The sequence below is a fragment of the Leptonotus elevatus genome, chromosome 4, assembly GCF_054856555.1.
Source record: "Leptonotus elevatus isolate MCC_2025b chromosome 4, RoL_Lele_1.0, whole genome shotgun sequence".
Lineage (NCBI taxonomy): Eukaryota > Metazoa > Chordata > Actinopteri > Syngnathiformes > Syngnathidae > Leptonotus > Leptonotus elevatus.
This window is the reverse complement of record NC_141242.1, coordinates 21,769,704-21,786,889: the sequence shown is the minus strand read 5'-3', so window position 1 is coordinate 21,786,889 and position 17,186 is coordinate 21,769,704. Positions and strand designations below refer to the sequence as shown.

Sequence of the window (17,186 nt, the reverse complement as noted above, 5' to 3'; positions counted from 1 at the left end):
TATATATATATATATATATATATATATGTGACGTATAGACTAAGAAACTCACGCAAGTGTGGTACAGACTGAAAAATATTTGTATTATATTGTATATATATATATATATATATATATGACGTATAGACTAAGAAACTCACGCAAGTGTGGTGCAGACTGAAAAATATTTGTATTAATGTTGTTGCTTACATACAACCACACAAAGTACCTTGTCTTATGGTGTGACTCTAAAAAAAAGTTGTTGTTTTTCCCCGCCGACCTTCTAATGGAATTGTTTGTGAATGCTTACATAAGATATATAATTGTATGATTATGTAATATTTATATTAGGATGTGCATTTCCTGGTAATGATAATTGTAGTTATTTGTTTTTAAAAAATAATTTTGTAGGTGATTTTTAACTTTGTGTTGTCAATTGGATATTATTATTATTATTATTATTATTATTAGATTTTATTGCATTTTTATTTTTTATTTTGTGGTACTTTATTTCATGAGTGAAAAACATTTTTGGGACATCTACGTCTTAAGTCTACCACTTGGCTGTTACCTTCACAGGTTCCACAAAATAGAGTCTTCCCCCAAAACATTCAATCACATGCTCAAATTTTGGTGGTTTCTTGGGAGCAAGGGCTGAGTCTACTTGCACCTATTTTCAATTTACCCCGGTCTCCCCTAGTGTACACATGCCGATGCAACTAGAAATTTGGCGAAATAGATGCAAATTAATAGAGACTTAAAAAAAATACAAACAAATTGAATAAACAACATTCAAATAGCTATTGAAGCCATACCTATAGTATGCGGGTGGAAGGTTTAAAAACTTCAGATATCTCAAATCAAGCAATGGCATTTACATTAAGCCCCTTTTAAGACACAGAAAAACATCACAGTTTCAAAGCCTAACACTAGTTGACGTCAATAACTGATTTCACGGCCAGCCGGTTTGTATCTTCAAATCCCTTGGAGGTCTATAAAAAGATTTTTTTTCATGAAAAATGCAGAAGTTTCAGCTTTGCTGAAGCAGTCACATCCTTATTGCCACTACCACAAAAATAAAACTATTTCTGCCTTAATGAAATGATCCCTTGTTGTGTTGCTTTGAGAAAATATCATAGACTGCCCACTTCAAACAAAATGTTCCTGGCAAAGTGGTTTATGCTGATGACTCTCCATGAGTGTACAATCTTCTTTTTTTTTTTGTGCCACAGTTGGCAGTTTGGGCAATAAAATACGAAAACATGTTTTTTTCATGTAGTAGCAGAGAAATTGCTTGTGCTGCTCGTTGGGGTAAGGCTATTTGGTAGCCAGGGGCAGCCACAAAGTCATGGTATTAAAAGTTCCCTGTTTTCACTGCAAAATAATGAGCCATTCTGCTTAAAATGTGCGACAATTCCCTGTGAAGCGCTTTCAGTTTTGTGTTACATGGGGTGCCTGTATTCACAATGCACATACATGGGATGGGGCATTTGAGGAGAAGCTGAGCTTCCCTTACAGTCTTTGCATAACTGCCAATGATAGGCTATTTGGGAATTTTTGATCCTAGTCTCATGTATTAAGGTTTTGGTGGGCTTCAGAGGATTTTCACATTTTAAATTGACACCTGGCACTCCTAAAGTTTTGGGTACGACTTGAGTTGTGTTGGATTCAAAACATGTCAGACCAAAGGCAAAATTGTTGACCAACTGACTTGGATTCTACCTTTGGCCACAATGTGCAATGCTATTGTGGTTTAAGCAAGCAATGTTAAATTAAAACGTGAAACTTTTTGACATCCCACCGCTGTACTTTACAGTTCAATAGATTGTTTCCAAGCAAGTGAATTTGTGACTTTGTAATGCTCCCACCGTATGATGTACCTGGCTGTAGATACACTATGTATACCAGCCAATCCCAGAACACATATATAAATTAATCACATTCACACCGAGGAGGAATCTAGAGTTTTTATGTTTATAACTAATTATTTGGCATGTTTTTGGAATGTGGGAGCGGGCTGGAGTACCCGGCCAAAGCCCATTCACGCACCAAGGAAAGAACACACAAAATCCACACAGGGTTGTTCCAAAGGTCAAATTCATACAATCATACATGCATCATAAATTATGTACGCATGATATGAAGATTTAGAATTAAAAACACCAATGCCATGAACGTCATTCAAAAATCCCTCTTCTTTCATTTATTATTACTGTATTTTGTTTACATGTGAAATACATATCCAGTTTGTTCGACCCTGTGTAACATTGCACTTTAGTCTTTTTATGAAAGCCATTTACAGATTCACATTTGCAGCTGATCGTGGCACACTTTAAAAGCATTGAAACACAAATATCTGTTTAATGGTAGTAATAAGATATTTTGGTGAATAGTTAAAAAATGCTACAATGCCGATGATGAGAGATGACACATTCAATTTAATTTTCGTAGCGCAACAATGCTTTTAGGGCATGCCAGGCTCTTTCTTTTACAGCAGTCATATTTTCACTTGGTTTGCTACAAATACTTAGCAGCATGCAGCTAAACACACATCCATTAATTTCCAGTGCAAATGATTAAAAATGAAAACATGATAAATAAGGAACACAACAGCAGCTGAATGTGTGTAGTCACTCCTGAAAAACACTCATATTGTTGTGAGGAACGGGAAAATAAATGCTGTTTTAAATGTACTGTACACTTTCAAATATACAACTGTATTTTTAGTGCAATTCCACATGTCATACACCAAAGCTAACATGCACAGGGAAGGAGTGTCTACCTCAAAAATGAGTTTTCAAAGCGGAAGAAATAAGTTTCTTTTTTTCTTTGATAATTTGGCAGCCTCGGTGTGTTTCCATCAGGTTCAAATGGAAACAAATGATACACTAATCAATTATAAACGGCATAATAATATAATACATCAGAGTCAAAGTTGCATCAGCCAAAATCACAATAACAGTAAGCCAAATTGAAAACCTCCTCCCAGTCACGTTGCTTCTGCCTTAAGGAGTTTTGTACAGGAAGTCATTTTCCTTCTGCTGTGCATCTTACTTTGGTGTGTTCCACTTCACCACTCACAGTTGCTCTTTCCTACATTCCTATGGTCATCCACATATTGCATTCTGTACAGTATTGCACAATTCATATAATTTTTAAGAACTCACCCTCAAGTCAGGGCTCCAGACTAAATAGTCTGCCTCTAAATAGCAGCATTTTTATGGAATCAAAGTTTGCTTGATTTTTTTGGGCACAAATCTGATTCCATACATTTTGCCCCTAAAATTTTAAACAGTGCAAGTCATGTTTTCTTTTTTTTCCCCCTGTGTCTTTATTTATTTATTTTTTTAATTATTATTTTGTTTTATTCATGAATATTTTAGGTTTCATGCTAATAAATGTGAGCATTAACACACAGATTTACAGTATATGGGCTAAACGTTATACTTGCAACCATAACATTTCAAGTTAGGGGACATTGTGCTCCTAGTAAAAAAAAAATAATAGGAAATTAAAATTAGTGCTGTCAAAGTTAAAGCGTTAACTGATTAATTAATCACAAAAAAATTGTCGAATTAATCATGAATTAATTAGCGTGACAGCGGATGGCTACGTTTAAGGTAGCACAGGTTGTGTTTGAGCAATAAACATAAATACATGCATTTAAGTAAAGCAATGTTAGCATAAATGTTTGCGTATCACATTTTATTTATTTACATTTTATTTGTGTGAGGATGTCAAAATATTGGGGTCATTTTTTTCCATTTTAATTAATGCAAGTAATTAAATAAGTAAAGAAAATGAGCGTGTGCAATGGAACAAAAAATGTTGAAACATTAAATGTCAAAAGAATTAACACATAAACGGTGCTCTTCAAATTTGGCAAAATAAAAATGTTGATTAAAAAGTACTTTTTTATTAAACGATTAATCGTGATTAATCAAAATTCCAAGATGTGATTAATCTGAATAAAAAATCTAATCGTTTGACAGCTCTAATAAAAATACAATAATAATAATAATAATAATAATAATAATAAAAGTTCATCTGGATGGAGCCCTGCCTAAAGTATACTAGCACAAGAAGTAAAACTATGATATACCAGTCCATGGAGAGTTTATGTTTTTAACTGAATGACATTACCAGTATAAGTAAATGGGATTTTTTCTCAAGATGTACAGTATAACTGATGAAATGCTCAAGAAACCACCTCACTGAACCTATATTAAAAGACAGTTGGAAATTTGGAAGCTGGGAAAGGCAGCGTCTAAATGTCTGATATGTTTGTTTGTTCTCATGATGGGCCAAGTCTACCTTAAACAAGCAGGCGTATAATGCCAGTAATTCACAAACAAAACATATTTCATCATAACTGTATGTAGTTTGTGCAAAAATGCAGTGGTGTTGTTGGTTCAGTCGTCAAATTGAAAAGTCTAGAAGTTATTGTCCTCAAAACCAAACATGTAAATAGACAATATCTACCTGTCAGCCTACACATGTATACATGGGTTAGATATTAAACTTCCTACAGTATGTCCTACTGATACTTAAAATTGTTTCTGAGTGGATTTTAGAGTGGCTTGATTCCATATGTTCACTGAATATTTTTTACCGATGACAACTTGCCTTTCATTAAGATTAACACAAAAAATTATTTGGATTGTGTCTAAAAAAAAACTCAACAGAAAAATATACAATAACACCCTCACACCCTGTTTGAAAAGAAATACAGAAAAAAATACAATGATGCTCTCACACCCTCTTTGCACACACTCAGATCATCACAATATTGTTTGTTTTAAATAAAAATGTTTACTTGTGTACATTTGTAAATAAGTTGAATTCTGTGAGGAATATGTCACTTCCATAAGTAGGAAAACCCTCTCACAGAAAGACTAAAGTGCTCAAGCCTAGCATACACTGTGTGCACCTAGCTGGTAATAGAGTCTTGATATACTTGAAGCAATCCATGAAAGAAAAAATACATAATTGGTACAAATATGATCATTTCTGCATTTCAGAAGAATACTTATGCAAATGAATAAAATAAAATAAATAGTCAGGCCAGCCCGTAGGGTCAAATTCATGCAGGCTGAGATGTGTCTGTGGCCTACAGAGAAATATATAATTATTAGAGACAGAAAAGCAAGGTGAGAGATTTTACTGGAAATAGTTGTCACATAAAGGAGGAAACATACTTAGAGTTATTAAGATGATTTTGTTGCATAATGTTGCTGTCTGATTAACATAAAGTAGTGCTTGAAAGTAGACATACCCTAGGGGTATGTAAACTTATGAGAGCACTGTATGGTGAGAAAAATGCCTAGTGCCCATCAAATCCAAAACCCTGTGGCATTTGTTTTGATTTTCAGGGGTTGAAGTTGAGTAGAGATGTGCATGTGAATTTTGGTGATGATTCATAGCAAAGCGATATTTAGCTTTTGTACATTTATGGCTGCGTTCATAAGTTGTAAACTTTCATGTCCAATTTCTGGCTTATTTGTTGTTTTAAAGTCAATAGTTCATAAAAACAAACCAAAAGCAAAAGTTCAACATATTTAGCACCGAAATCGAGCCTGCACTCATAGCCAGTTTTTGAAACATTTAAGTGCATGTGTCCAGAATGCCCATGTTCAAGGGCATTCTGATATAATAATGGCATGCTGTGATAAATAAATACTTACGCCATTAAGTTACTCTCAATTTTTAAGGACAGGTAGCCAGGTAAAGTTGATATTTTAGATTAGCATAATTAACAGTTTTACTGACGGATTTTGATGACTCCATTAGTCCTGTTAATCAAAAATGTACCTTTAGTGCATTAGTTGCTCGAAAAAAGTACAGTCATTAATCATTATACAGTATAAAGTAGTCATAATATGCTTCATTCAACCATATTAACAAAAATGTCCCATAGTCTTCTTTATTGTGAGTATTGAAAGCCTGTGAAATGTGGTCGAAAGAAGAACTGCATGCTGTGTAGGAGTTGGCAGCGAATAGTGTTTTTAACATGACGCCGCTACAAATGGTTGCTGTTGTTTTGTTGTTTTCCAATGGCTAAGTCGTCATGAGGTTGTCATCAGCGACAATACTGTATTGTACATTGTTGTATGTATTGAAAACATTTCCCATTTGCGTCTTCTTGGGAAGACACAATTGTTTTAAGAGTATTTTAAAAGGATGTAATCCAAGGGTGTCAAACATGCGGCCTATGGGCCAGAAACGACTCGTCAGGGGGGACGATCTGGCCCGTGAGGACAGAACACAAACTGCAGTTTTTCACTAAAAGGAAAGTTTGTTGATAATTTGGTCCATAGGAGGATGTACTGAAGCCCATTTAAATGACATTTTGAAATTTGGCTGTTATTCATTTGATGGAATACACTCATTTCTGTTAAGAAATTTCATATTGCAATAAAATAATAATAAATGTGAATATGTTCAGAATGTACATGTAATATTTTGCAAATAAATAAATAAATACATACATAAATAAAAGTGATCTGTTGTTACGTATAGCTTGTTAGGCCACTGACATAATGGTCCGGCCCACTTGAGATCAAATTTGGGTGATAAAGGCCCCTGGATTAAAATGAGTTTGACATCCCCGATCTAATCTGTTTGTGTCGGATTTAATTTCCTCACTATTTTTTTATATTACAAATAATATTAACATTTAATATATATATATATATAAACAAATGTCTCGGAAAACAGCATTATTTACAAGTGACGGGATAATGAAGTTTCATGAAGCACTTGCAATAAGTTTTTACTCCTCTAGATGGTGTTCTTGATTTAAAGATAAGGGCTAGTGCAGGGGTGGCCAAGTTTGGTCCTCGAGAGCCATTATCCATCCTGTTTATCATGTCTTCCTCCTTCAGCGCAGTTGAATCTAATGATCAGCTCATCAGCAAGCTTTGCAGAAGCCTGATAACGATCCTGATCATGAATCAGGTGTGATAGTGAAGAGAAAAATGGAAAACAGGCTGGATAGTGGCTCTCGAGGACCGAACTTAGCCACCCCTGGGCTAGTGCAATGGAAAAGTTTCCACTACATCTTTAAACCAAGAGTGTCATCAAGAGGAGTAAAAAATATAACAATTGCTTCATGAAGGTTCATTGGTCCATCACTAATTATTACCTTCCATTTCAAAATGGGCCGCTTACTGCACAAACTGATCATTGTTTCTCACAAGTCGATGCTGGAAAAGCCTCAGGTTCTTGGTTTTGGAACACATACTGTGAAGTAACATAAATAAGCAATTTTAATGCTCAATCAGACATTGAAAAGCTGACTTGAGAACACACTAAAATAGACCAAAGTTATTCTATAGAAATAAAGAACCACAATATTTCATTCAGTGACTTACTGATTTGAGGTTGGACTCCATCTCATTGAAACTCCATTCAGTTAGAGGAAGGTTTATACTGAAGGGCTGCAAAATGATGGAGACAAAAGCAGTGGCAACTAGTTGGTTTGCAGCATTGGGAATAGTGAGAGGACAAACTGTACAGTGTAAGTACAGTAGTTATTTTAGAGTTGTTCTAATAGATCATTAAAAATAATAATAATAATAATAATCCACCGTTGTTGTGGCCTGTAACCTGTCCAACTCAATTGATAACTTTTTTTTGTTATTGTTTGGAGCGGGGATGTGAAAAGCCTACTGTCAAGCATGGTGGCAGCATTATGTTTCGGGAGCGTTTTCAGGTGCCTTAGTCAAAATACAGCAAATTATGAACAACCACAAATAGCAGTAAGCGTTAACACAAAATCTTGGGACTTCTGTGATAAGGCAAATGAAATATAAATAAAAGCCTACTATAACAGCTGAAATGTATTTGGCGTTAATCGGAGGAACTTTAAATGATGGCTGGTAACTGAGACTCCAATTAAAAATTTGAATAAATTTGGTTTTATGATGAACAGTCACATCCCAGTTATATGTGTGGCGTGTGCACTTGTACATCAGTAGTTTATTGTTAGTTCCTCTCTGTAAATGGTTTTGAAAAAATAATTGACTTCTACAAATTCTAAGTCATATTAATGGTAGAAAAAGTTGTGAAATAATTTAACATTGTCTCATTTTTTGATATTCCAGAATTGTGTAGACATCTGCAATTTGTGGTTCATGCATGTGAGTTCTTACATCAATAACATTACTGGTCCCTGGATCCATATTACTCTGTTGATGGCTCCTGAGTATCAGCTGCTGCAACTCCTCCAGGCTCATATCCATATTTTCCACTGCATCAGAAGCACACTCCACTCTGCACGCACAAATACACACAGTGACAAGTTGTGTGCGCATAAGCATCTACTTGATGGGAGCTCTTACCTCTCTATAGCAGCTCTCTTAATCCTCCTCTCTGTCACTGAGGCGGATGAGCCTCTCCCCTCCAAAACAGACTGCACCATTGCAACAGGAAGGACGGGAGGTTCTGAGGAGCACACCTCACAGGAGGAGGTCAATGCCAGGGCGTCTCCTCCGCCAACACTGCCTCTTTTCACTCCTGCTCTCACTCCTGGACTCACAGGCTCTTCTTTGATCAGCAGCAGGCACTTTTCCCTTAAAAAAGATATATGGGGAAATTACTCACAAAGTACTCTGTGTAGGTCCGTGCCTTTTGTATGCTTGCTATACGACTGTGAGAATGAGAGTCAATTACAAATGATCACAACAGATCCTTTATGTCAGGGGGCCACAGTTGTTCATCAGTGTGACTCGGGGCCACATACTTCCTAACCTGATGTATGATTAAAAAATACAATTTTAGATTAAGGACAAAATATGTGCAAAATACATACTCTTAATATATGGGATTTTTCATAATAGGTTTCTCAATGCATTTATAAACTATCAATTTTTATCCTAATCTAGCAATAAAGGATTTTAAGCAAACAACAAAATAAACACATGGAACAAAATAAACACATGGAAGCGCAACTAAGCAATGTCTGCCAGTAAGTGGTGAATGGTAATAATACACCGTAAAACTACAATCAATTCGCTGATTATTTTTCAATATATTTTTTAAATATTTTGATTTTTTTAAATCCATTTTTACTGAATTCCCCCCCCCCCCCCCCACATTTACCCAATTTCCTACAGATATCCTATATGGTATGTTTATCAGCATTTCCTGCCCCCCTTTCCCCCCTACCCCCCAAATGAATCAAAAAGCCATTCAGAGTGTGGTGGACCGCCGGTAGCCCATCCCTGCTTTAAGTGCTGGTAATAAAAACTAATGTACCATGTAAGTTGTATGTTTACAATGCTCAATAAATTCTGTAAGTCAATAAACAGACAACAAATAATTTTTAAATTTTTTAGTTAGCACTTAAGTCATACTTCCTACATTTTGATGAATCATATACTGACCCACCACCAAACCTGTCTCCATTCTGAAGGATGTTGTCTCAGTGTGAAGTTAGTTATTCCTTTTTTAGTCCTAATACTATTCAATCTGCAGAATTTTCTTTTAAATTCAGTTTTTAACTGTTGTACAGCGTCCTTGAGGGTCTTGAAAGGCGCTTCCAAATGTAATGAATCATAATTTATTATTAAGTTGATCTTTCAGGGCTCCAATGGCCAATCTGCCAATTCTGGTGTTCTCTGGCAAATGCTGTATAGTGCCAAACTATGAGCACAGGCCCTGCATGTGCATGCCAGGCCCTCATTGAGCCCGTTTCTATGTAGCTTTGTGGCTACAAACGTGCACATCAGTGGCCTGGCAGCAGGTGCCAGTTTGTCTCTTGCCTCCTGTTCCTCCTTGCATAATGGAGCACACACTCAAGCACTTCTGCTAGTTTTGCTGCACCCTCGACCTTTCCTGGAATACTGGCGTGTAATTTGGTATTTTCCCCACACTCTCAGACTTCCACTGTGCTGGGAGACAAAGTAAAACTTGCGGCCACACCATGTAATATACCAGTGACATGCAGTAAGGTTCATGGCTGGTAAAGCAGGAGCTATTTACTTGCTTAGTTTTTAATTTAGCTTAACACATGCCGATAACACTGGAAGCTACCTGCAATTTTTCTATATTTTTTAAACAAAGCTGTCTATTCCTTATATGTTTAAAATGATAAGAAAAACCTTCAAAATGTTGAAAATTTGAAAAGTTGTTTTAACAAACATGCTTAATGCCATTTAACAATTTTTTTTTTAATCGACACAAATAGTTCCTCTATACTGCAAATAAATATCAGCTTTAAATATTGGTTATTGGCCTCCTTGAATACTAATAATGTGCATCACCTTATTACCTTTTACTAGATGGACTAGTAGGTGTGAGTCATGCTGTGTAACAAATGTAATGCTACTTATATCAACTCCACTGACCTGGTCTCATCAGGTTGCATCTGCAGAGGCATGCTGGCTTGAGACATGTCTGTTACATCCGATATGATCGGCCCACCTGTTAGCCCAGTGTTAGAACACGAAGCAGTATCACTGGATGGCTGAGACAGAAAAACAAACAGGTCATGTTTGTTTACAGTATAGAACCATTCATTAATCACAAAAGGGTCTCAAAGGGCATCGCAAGCCCACAGTTCACCGATATCACCAGGTCCAAACCCCCCATCCAGGTAAGGAAAATTACAGAGAAAACACAAATCACAACATAAGGGTGCCTTTATCTTTAAACCAATAGCACCATCTACAGGTTTAAAAAATATTACAAGTGGTTCGTGAAGCAGCAAACGCTCCTGAGTTAAAGCTTTAAAAATACAGCTTTAAAGTGTTAACTCGCTTTAACTCCATAGTTAGAGTTAAAGCCTTAAAAATGCCGTTTAAAAGCTTTAATCCAAGAGTTAAAGCTTTAAAGATTGAACTTTGACAGAAGGTTCAGGCTTTGTTAGCTTCTAAGGGATAGCTAAAGAACTTTGTAAACTAATAACTGTATACGGAGAAAAAAAATATGTAGCATATATTTAAAAAAAAAAAGTGTATTTCTTTTTATTATTTGCATCACCATTAGTATGTGTAAGTAGCAGAGCATCTTGCTATCAAGGTTGCTCTTTATAGCAGCAAATTAAATTCTGTACATGACTATTAGACTATTAGTACTGTAGGGCAGCATTGAGCAAGATTTGAATATTCACTCACCGACTGGATGTAGAAGGGCTCATGCATTGGCTCCATTGTGTTACTATGGCTGAACTTGGAGGCAGGGGGGCTAAGCGAGCCGTCATCCAACATCAATGGCCTGAAGAGATAATAAGGATTTAATGAAACATCTGACTCAGAGCAGTTTGAGTTTGTTGTCAACTTTAATTTAAACAACCAATTGTTTCTTTGCTTGTATTGACTGTAATGAGATTTGCAATAAGGTCAAGGGCGACTTAAAGAAAAGTGAAAAATAAAGCACTTAAAAAATAAATGTATTAATTAAACCCTACTGAGTCTGAAGTTGTGGTTCGTTAAACATTGTATTTACTCATTGGATATAACCATGATCCTCCGAATCATGTTGTCAACTAAGTTGTAAAGCATGAGGCATCATTGCAACTTTGCCAGGTAGCATGCTGACCCTGAAATGTCTGTTCTCTTGGCACCTTTGTGTGGGAACGGGCCTTTCCCACTGCAAGGCTGAACCAGCATTTTACATACATTGGCTATAACAGGGTCATGCACTCTGCTCTGCCTTCCATTTGTGTGAGTGCGTGTGCGTGCGTGCGTGTGTGTGAGAGAGACTGATTCAGCACTTGTCGCCATTCACACAGCTTGATGGTTCAGTTTGTCAGCTGAGCCAGCCCTTCCCTCATGCCCCGCTATGGCCCCGTTTGTCTGACTTTTGTTGATAGGTACGTGTGTGTGTGTGGGGGGGGGGGGGGGGGGTGTATGTGTGTGTGTGCATACTCACAGCTTTCTCTTCAAGCTTACAGTGCCGGGTGTGTTGGACTGCATCTGGCTGAACAGAAACTGAATTAGCTGGCAAAGAGAGAAAAGGCACAGCATGAATCAGCAACCCTCTCTAAGCTTTCAATATATTTTTCTCACTCTCTTTCTCTCTCTCTCCCTCACACACAAACACACACAAACATTAGGTATTCAAGTTAAATATATTTACTTAAGAAGGTCTCTACTGGCTATACATATTTAGTTATGACACTACTCTATTTATGGTAGTTGGATTGGCAGAGAGAAAGGAGGTATATATTTACCTTATATATATATATATATATATATATATATATATATATATATATATATATATATATATATATATATATATAGTGATAAGTGAATATTCGGCCATCAAAAAATGTCGGCCGAAAATGGCAAAAATATGCATTTTCGGCCAAAAATGGCAAAAATATGCATTTTCGGCATTCGGCCGAAATAAAATTAAAACCGAAAGAATATGGCCGAAAGAGGATGTTGTGGTGACGCAATCCAGAAAAAAGAAAAAAAGTTTGAATTAAACACCAAACACGGGGGTGAGTGTCTGCCTTGCTGCTCGCTGGCGTTTCTGAGTACCGGGCTACCGGCAGCTTCATTGTGCACACCGGAGAAGGAGAGGGTCGCTTGGTAAACTGTCCAAAAAGAGAGAGATGTCGAGTATTGCACTACAGTTGAGTCACTTTCTCCTGCAGCGCCTTCCTTTTTTTTTGGGATGAGAGCCCCTCGAGTGCTTCCACTTTTTCACCTGCATTCTGGTGGCCGTGCTAAATACTTTAGCTAATGTTAGCACTATTGCTATCAACTGTTCAGGACGCCGTGTGTGACTTTGCAGTCCGTTCTCAAAGGCGATTGGCTGGTGCGAAGAAATTTATTAATTTTTATGTGAATGTGCCGATTTTAAGTGCGCCGCAACATGTCCCGCTCCAAATAGCCTACAAAACGTCATCCGCACCGCACGCATCCATGCCCGCCGGTGCGAAGTACTGTACATTACCGCGCATTTGGTGTTTAATGTACCACTCGCCATCATGTCTGTGGTGTGGACGCATTTCGATTTATATTGTGCTTTGTTAAAATGCCCGTGCTAAATAGGCCTGAATATTTTACAATAATATTATAATTGTAATTAATTACAATAAATGCAATGATAATAAAAAATTGGCATAATTTTATTTCGGCGTTTCAGTTTTCGGCTAAGCATTTCTCATTTTCGGTTCCGTCCCAAAAAGATTGTTTCGGTGCATCCCTAATATAGCCGATGCTGATATTGCCTTAAAATAAAGCTGGTATCAGCATAGACACCCGGTCTCAGTACTTGCCCACCTCTGCATAGGTATTTATTGTGACAATAATGAGCTACAAATAATTGCACTACGTCTTTGTAATATTTCTGTAAAAGTTCACCAATAACTGGTATTAGTGTAGACATTTTTCAATGCATGTTTCTGTTTATGATTAATAAATAAAATGACATCTCAATGATGCAGAATGAATTGTTTTTACAAGTATCACCATTGGGGCGTCATTATTGTTGATTTAGACATCATGAAGCAATTTTGTATTGTTATGAACAAGTTAAACAACAAAACAGCACTGGCGCTGTCAGTCAAAGATATTATTTAGTCAAATGCATATTGATAATGAAAAAATTTAGAGCGGCATGGCTCAGTGGTAGAGTTTGGGTTCGATCCTCACCGCTGGTGACCATGTTTAAGTATCCTTGAGCAGGAGCAATAGTCCTATTCTCCACATCATATAAACATGGACTGACCTTGTTCATGACCTTCTGTTGCTGTGTGTGGTTCTGTCTCAGTGAGACCACCTCCCTCCACAGAACCTCATTCTGCCTACAAACAGTACAGAGAAAAGATGTGACCACACACACACAAGAAGTTATATTTAGTATTATTTTCAATTAATGCAAGCAAAATGTTTTTCTGCAATCACGATTTGATATATTTCCATGTCATCTGTTTCATATGTCCCCAATCATCAAATTGATACTGTATATTTAATATATTTTGAATGGATCACTTTGTGGGCCTATTTACAGTAATTCTGTTGCGTAATTTTGAATTTCAGGCCGCAATGTTGCTATCAATAATTCAGGCTTATGATTGGTTGATATGAAGAGTAAGCGTGTTAATCATTGTGGCTTCCAACACATTTTGATCTGACAACGGGAAGATACAACTGTATGCATGTGTATGCACGTGTGTGCGCGGCAGTCAGGTGAGCAAGTGAACATTCTCTGCTCTCATTAGCAAACAATGCTGAGTACAAAGAAGCAGCAGCACACAAAGAACACACAGCGGCAGCTGAACAACAATAGCCATAGAGAGAAAACAGGTTCTCTTCATGTACTGGTTGACATGATCCAACATCGCAACAGGAGTATCATGGGTTTCTCAAGCATGCATATTTATAACAGCTGGATGTATTTAGCACTCAAATGACAATATAAGGATTTGATTTATTAAAAAGATTGAAATGGAGGGATTTGCGTTGTTTTCTGGATTTGTTCACTAGCCCTGTTCCAGGATCATGATTAGCACACGCACGCTGTCTACTCACTGCTTCATGTCCTGCATCTGACACTCCATGTTGTCCTGCTGTGTTCTTAGTAACTGAACTTCATACAGCAGTTTACTGAGGTCCTCCTGGCGAACTTTAGTCTCCTCGCTCTTCACTATTGATACCTGCACACACGCTCGTTCCGTGAAGCAGAGTTTGTTTTGGCACTGGATTCTTTATTCTGTGAGCATTTCATGTCCATTCAATACCTTTCTTTTGATGTGTTCCAGCATGTGTTCGTGTCCCTGGAGGAAGTACAAATGTTGGAACTCTGTATCGTCTCTCTCAGGCTTGACCAGACCACTTTGCTCAATATTAACAACTTTTCGAAAGCCGTCTAAACACACAGAGGAATCATAATAGAAATGTATTAAGAAGAAAAGAGCGCAAACGGTTGAAATTACAATAAAAGAAGACTCACACATGTTGAGCTGTCGGACAAAGCTTGCCATATTATTGTGTTTGAAGTACTTTGGTAGCACTTCCTTGGCAAAGCGACCCTGGTCAAACACATGGAAACTGGTCCCAGTCTGAAACAGAAAAATTGAGTAAGTGTTTTAAGAAATGAACCTTGTTCGTAACCAATCAATCAATCAATCAATCAATCAATCTATCTATCTATCTATCTATCTATCTATCTATCTATCTATCTATCTATCTATCTATCTATCTATCTATCTATCTATCTATCTATCTATCTATCTATCTATCTATCTATCTATCTATCTATCTATCTATCTATCTATCTATCTATCTATCTATCTATCTATCTATCTATCTCTGTCCGTCCATTCGTCCGTCCATTCATCCATCCGTATCTTTTTCTCTTTAATGATAAAAATAATAATACATTTTATTTATAGGTGCCTTTCTTCCTTGTGCATCCAAAATCCTCACTTTTCAGGAGACCACAAAAAATGGCATGTTTGGTTCAACCATTAACACGGCATGAAAGACATTTTCAACACTTAAAATGTGAATAATTTGCCAAATATCACCCACACATATAGACTGACCAATAGTATAGATTTGTGAAAAAATCTGAAATGTATCAAATCGTGACAAACGATAAATGAATAATAGTAATAATAGGCTGTTACCCCCCCCTCCCAAAAAAAATTATATGAAGACATTTGTGAATAGGTAGATCGTAGATTCATATGTATTTGTTATCTATAGTTGCAATGAAAAAGATGCCCTCTGTTTAAAAATATAATCTGTCAGACTGACACGTATTTTCGATTTTGTACTTGACAACTATTAATTAGGGTGATCCAAAGCTGACACAACACATTGGTGTTTTGTCGCTGCAATGTGAAAAACAATTATGTCCATTTTTTTTTTTGGTGTTTTATCCCTGCTATGTGAAAAACAACTATGTCCATTTTTCCCCCATTTTTTTTTTTGTGTGGGTGTTTTGTCACTGCTTAGTGAAAAACAATTATGTAAATTTCCACCCCTATTTTTACGTTTTGTGGATGTCAGTTTCATCCCAAAACATAAAAATGTAAAAAAAAAAAAAGACAAAAAATGGACACAAGTGTATTTCACATAGCAGCGCCGATATATTGTATTATGGGTAACCGATGTGTCAAAAGCATGACTTTTGATAAACACATCACATTGGTCTCTCGTTTACGAACGTTCAATAGATGATTTTAGCCGACTCACAGCACTCCAGCAAATTAGGTGGTTAGTATCTGGATCCTCCACAAGAGTCCACAGTTTGGTGAGAAAAGCCGGAACATTGCTGGTGTAGCTGCCATCTACACCCAAGGCACCTGGAGACTCCTGCATGTTGACTCGGTCCACTGCCACAGCCGGTCACAACAGGAAACCAGATGTTTGTGCGTGAGAGTGAGGAAGGCCAACAGTATGTGTGTATGTTTGCCAATTCCACACGCTATTCCATTTTGGAGAAATCCACTTGTGAAAATCCGTTACTGATATTCCCAAGTTTGCCGCAGTCTATTTGATTCCATGCCTGTCAAGCACAAGCTCATCTTGTTTATGTCATGTCCAGTTTTGTATTTACCTTCCCTTGTCTTGACTGGCTTGTCAAATATCTTAAAAATATCTGTATTAATCTCTCAGTAGGCCTTTTCGGATATTCCCCTGAATTGTTCTGCCCCCTCTCTGCTCTCTCTGCCCCACCATCATTCAACTGAATGTCATCACAGAAGGTACTTGTCAGCACCCACACCATTCAAACCCATCCCCTAACACACACGTGTGCACACTCGCATGATTGCACACACACACACACACACACACACACACCCTGGCCTCTCGCTGACTATCTAAACACTAATAATCCACCAATTTCCAATCACCTAATAGTGTAATGTCAGTACAATTGTTTGAGATTTGGTGCTGTTGACATGTTGAAACATGTCTCAATGTAGCTGTTGATATACATGTGCACAAAGGATCTTTGAAGAGTGGATGCTGTATTTTATATAGACTCTTCAGGAAGTCTGTAACTTTTGGTAAAGGTCAACATGAAAATATTGGGATGTTTTTGACAACAAATTGATCTATAGGCATTTCTCTGCTTTTAAAGCTGTATTACCGCTTTTTGTCCTCTGTGAGGCACTATAACACCAAAACAATCTAATGACAATGCAACACAGTACTATTATTTAAGTAAAAGTATTGTATGATACAGTATATTTGAAGTTTATAGTTGTTAATGAGATTCGATAAAACTTCAATTAT

General features: G+C 36.9%; 1 protein-coding gene across 1 annotated transcript; it reads right to left on the bottom strand.

Moving 5' to 3' along the window:
• Positions 1 to 2,212: 2,212 nt before the first annotated feature.
• hsf4 (heat shock transcription factor 4) lies at positions 2,213 to 16,611 on the bottom strand. The gene is made up of 13 exons (XM_086073800.1): positions 16,140 to 16,611; positions 14,890 to 14,998; positions 14,678 to 14,805; positions 14,469 to 14,593; positions 13,666 to 13,741; positions 11,854 to 11,921; positions 11,097 to 11,196; positions 10,329 to 10,447; positions 8,322 to 8,552; positions 8,133 to 8,253; positions 7,353 to 7,418; positions 7,124 to 7,221; positions 2,213 to 5,089 (listed from the first exon to the last, which is right to left on the bottom strand). Exons 1-12 carry the CDS (start codon positions 16,263 to 16,265, stop codon positions 7,162 to 7,164), a joined length of 1,329 nt encoding a protein of 442 aa, XP_085929926.1. The 5' UTR covers positions 16,266 to 16,611; the 3' UTR covers positions 2,213 to 5,089; positions 7,124 to 7,161.
• Between the last annotated feature and the right edge of the window lie 575 nt (positions 16,612 to 17,186).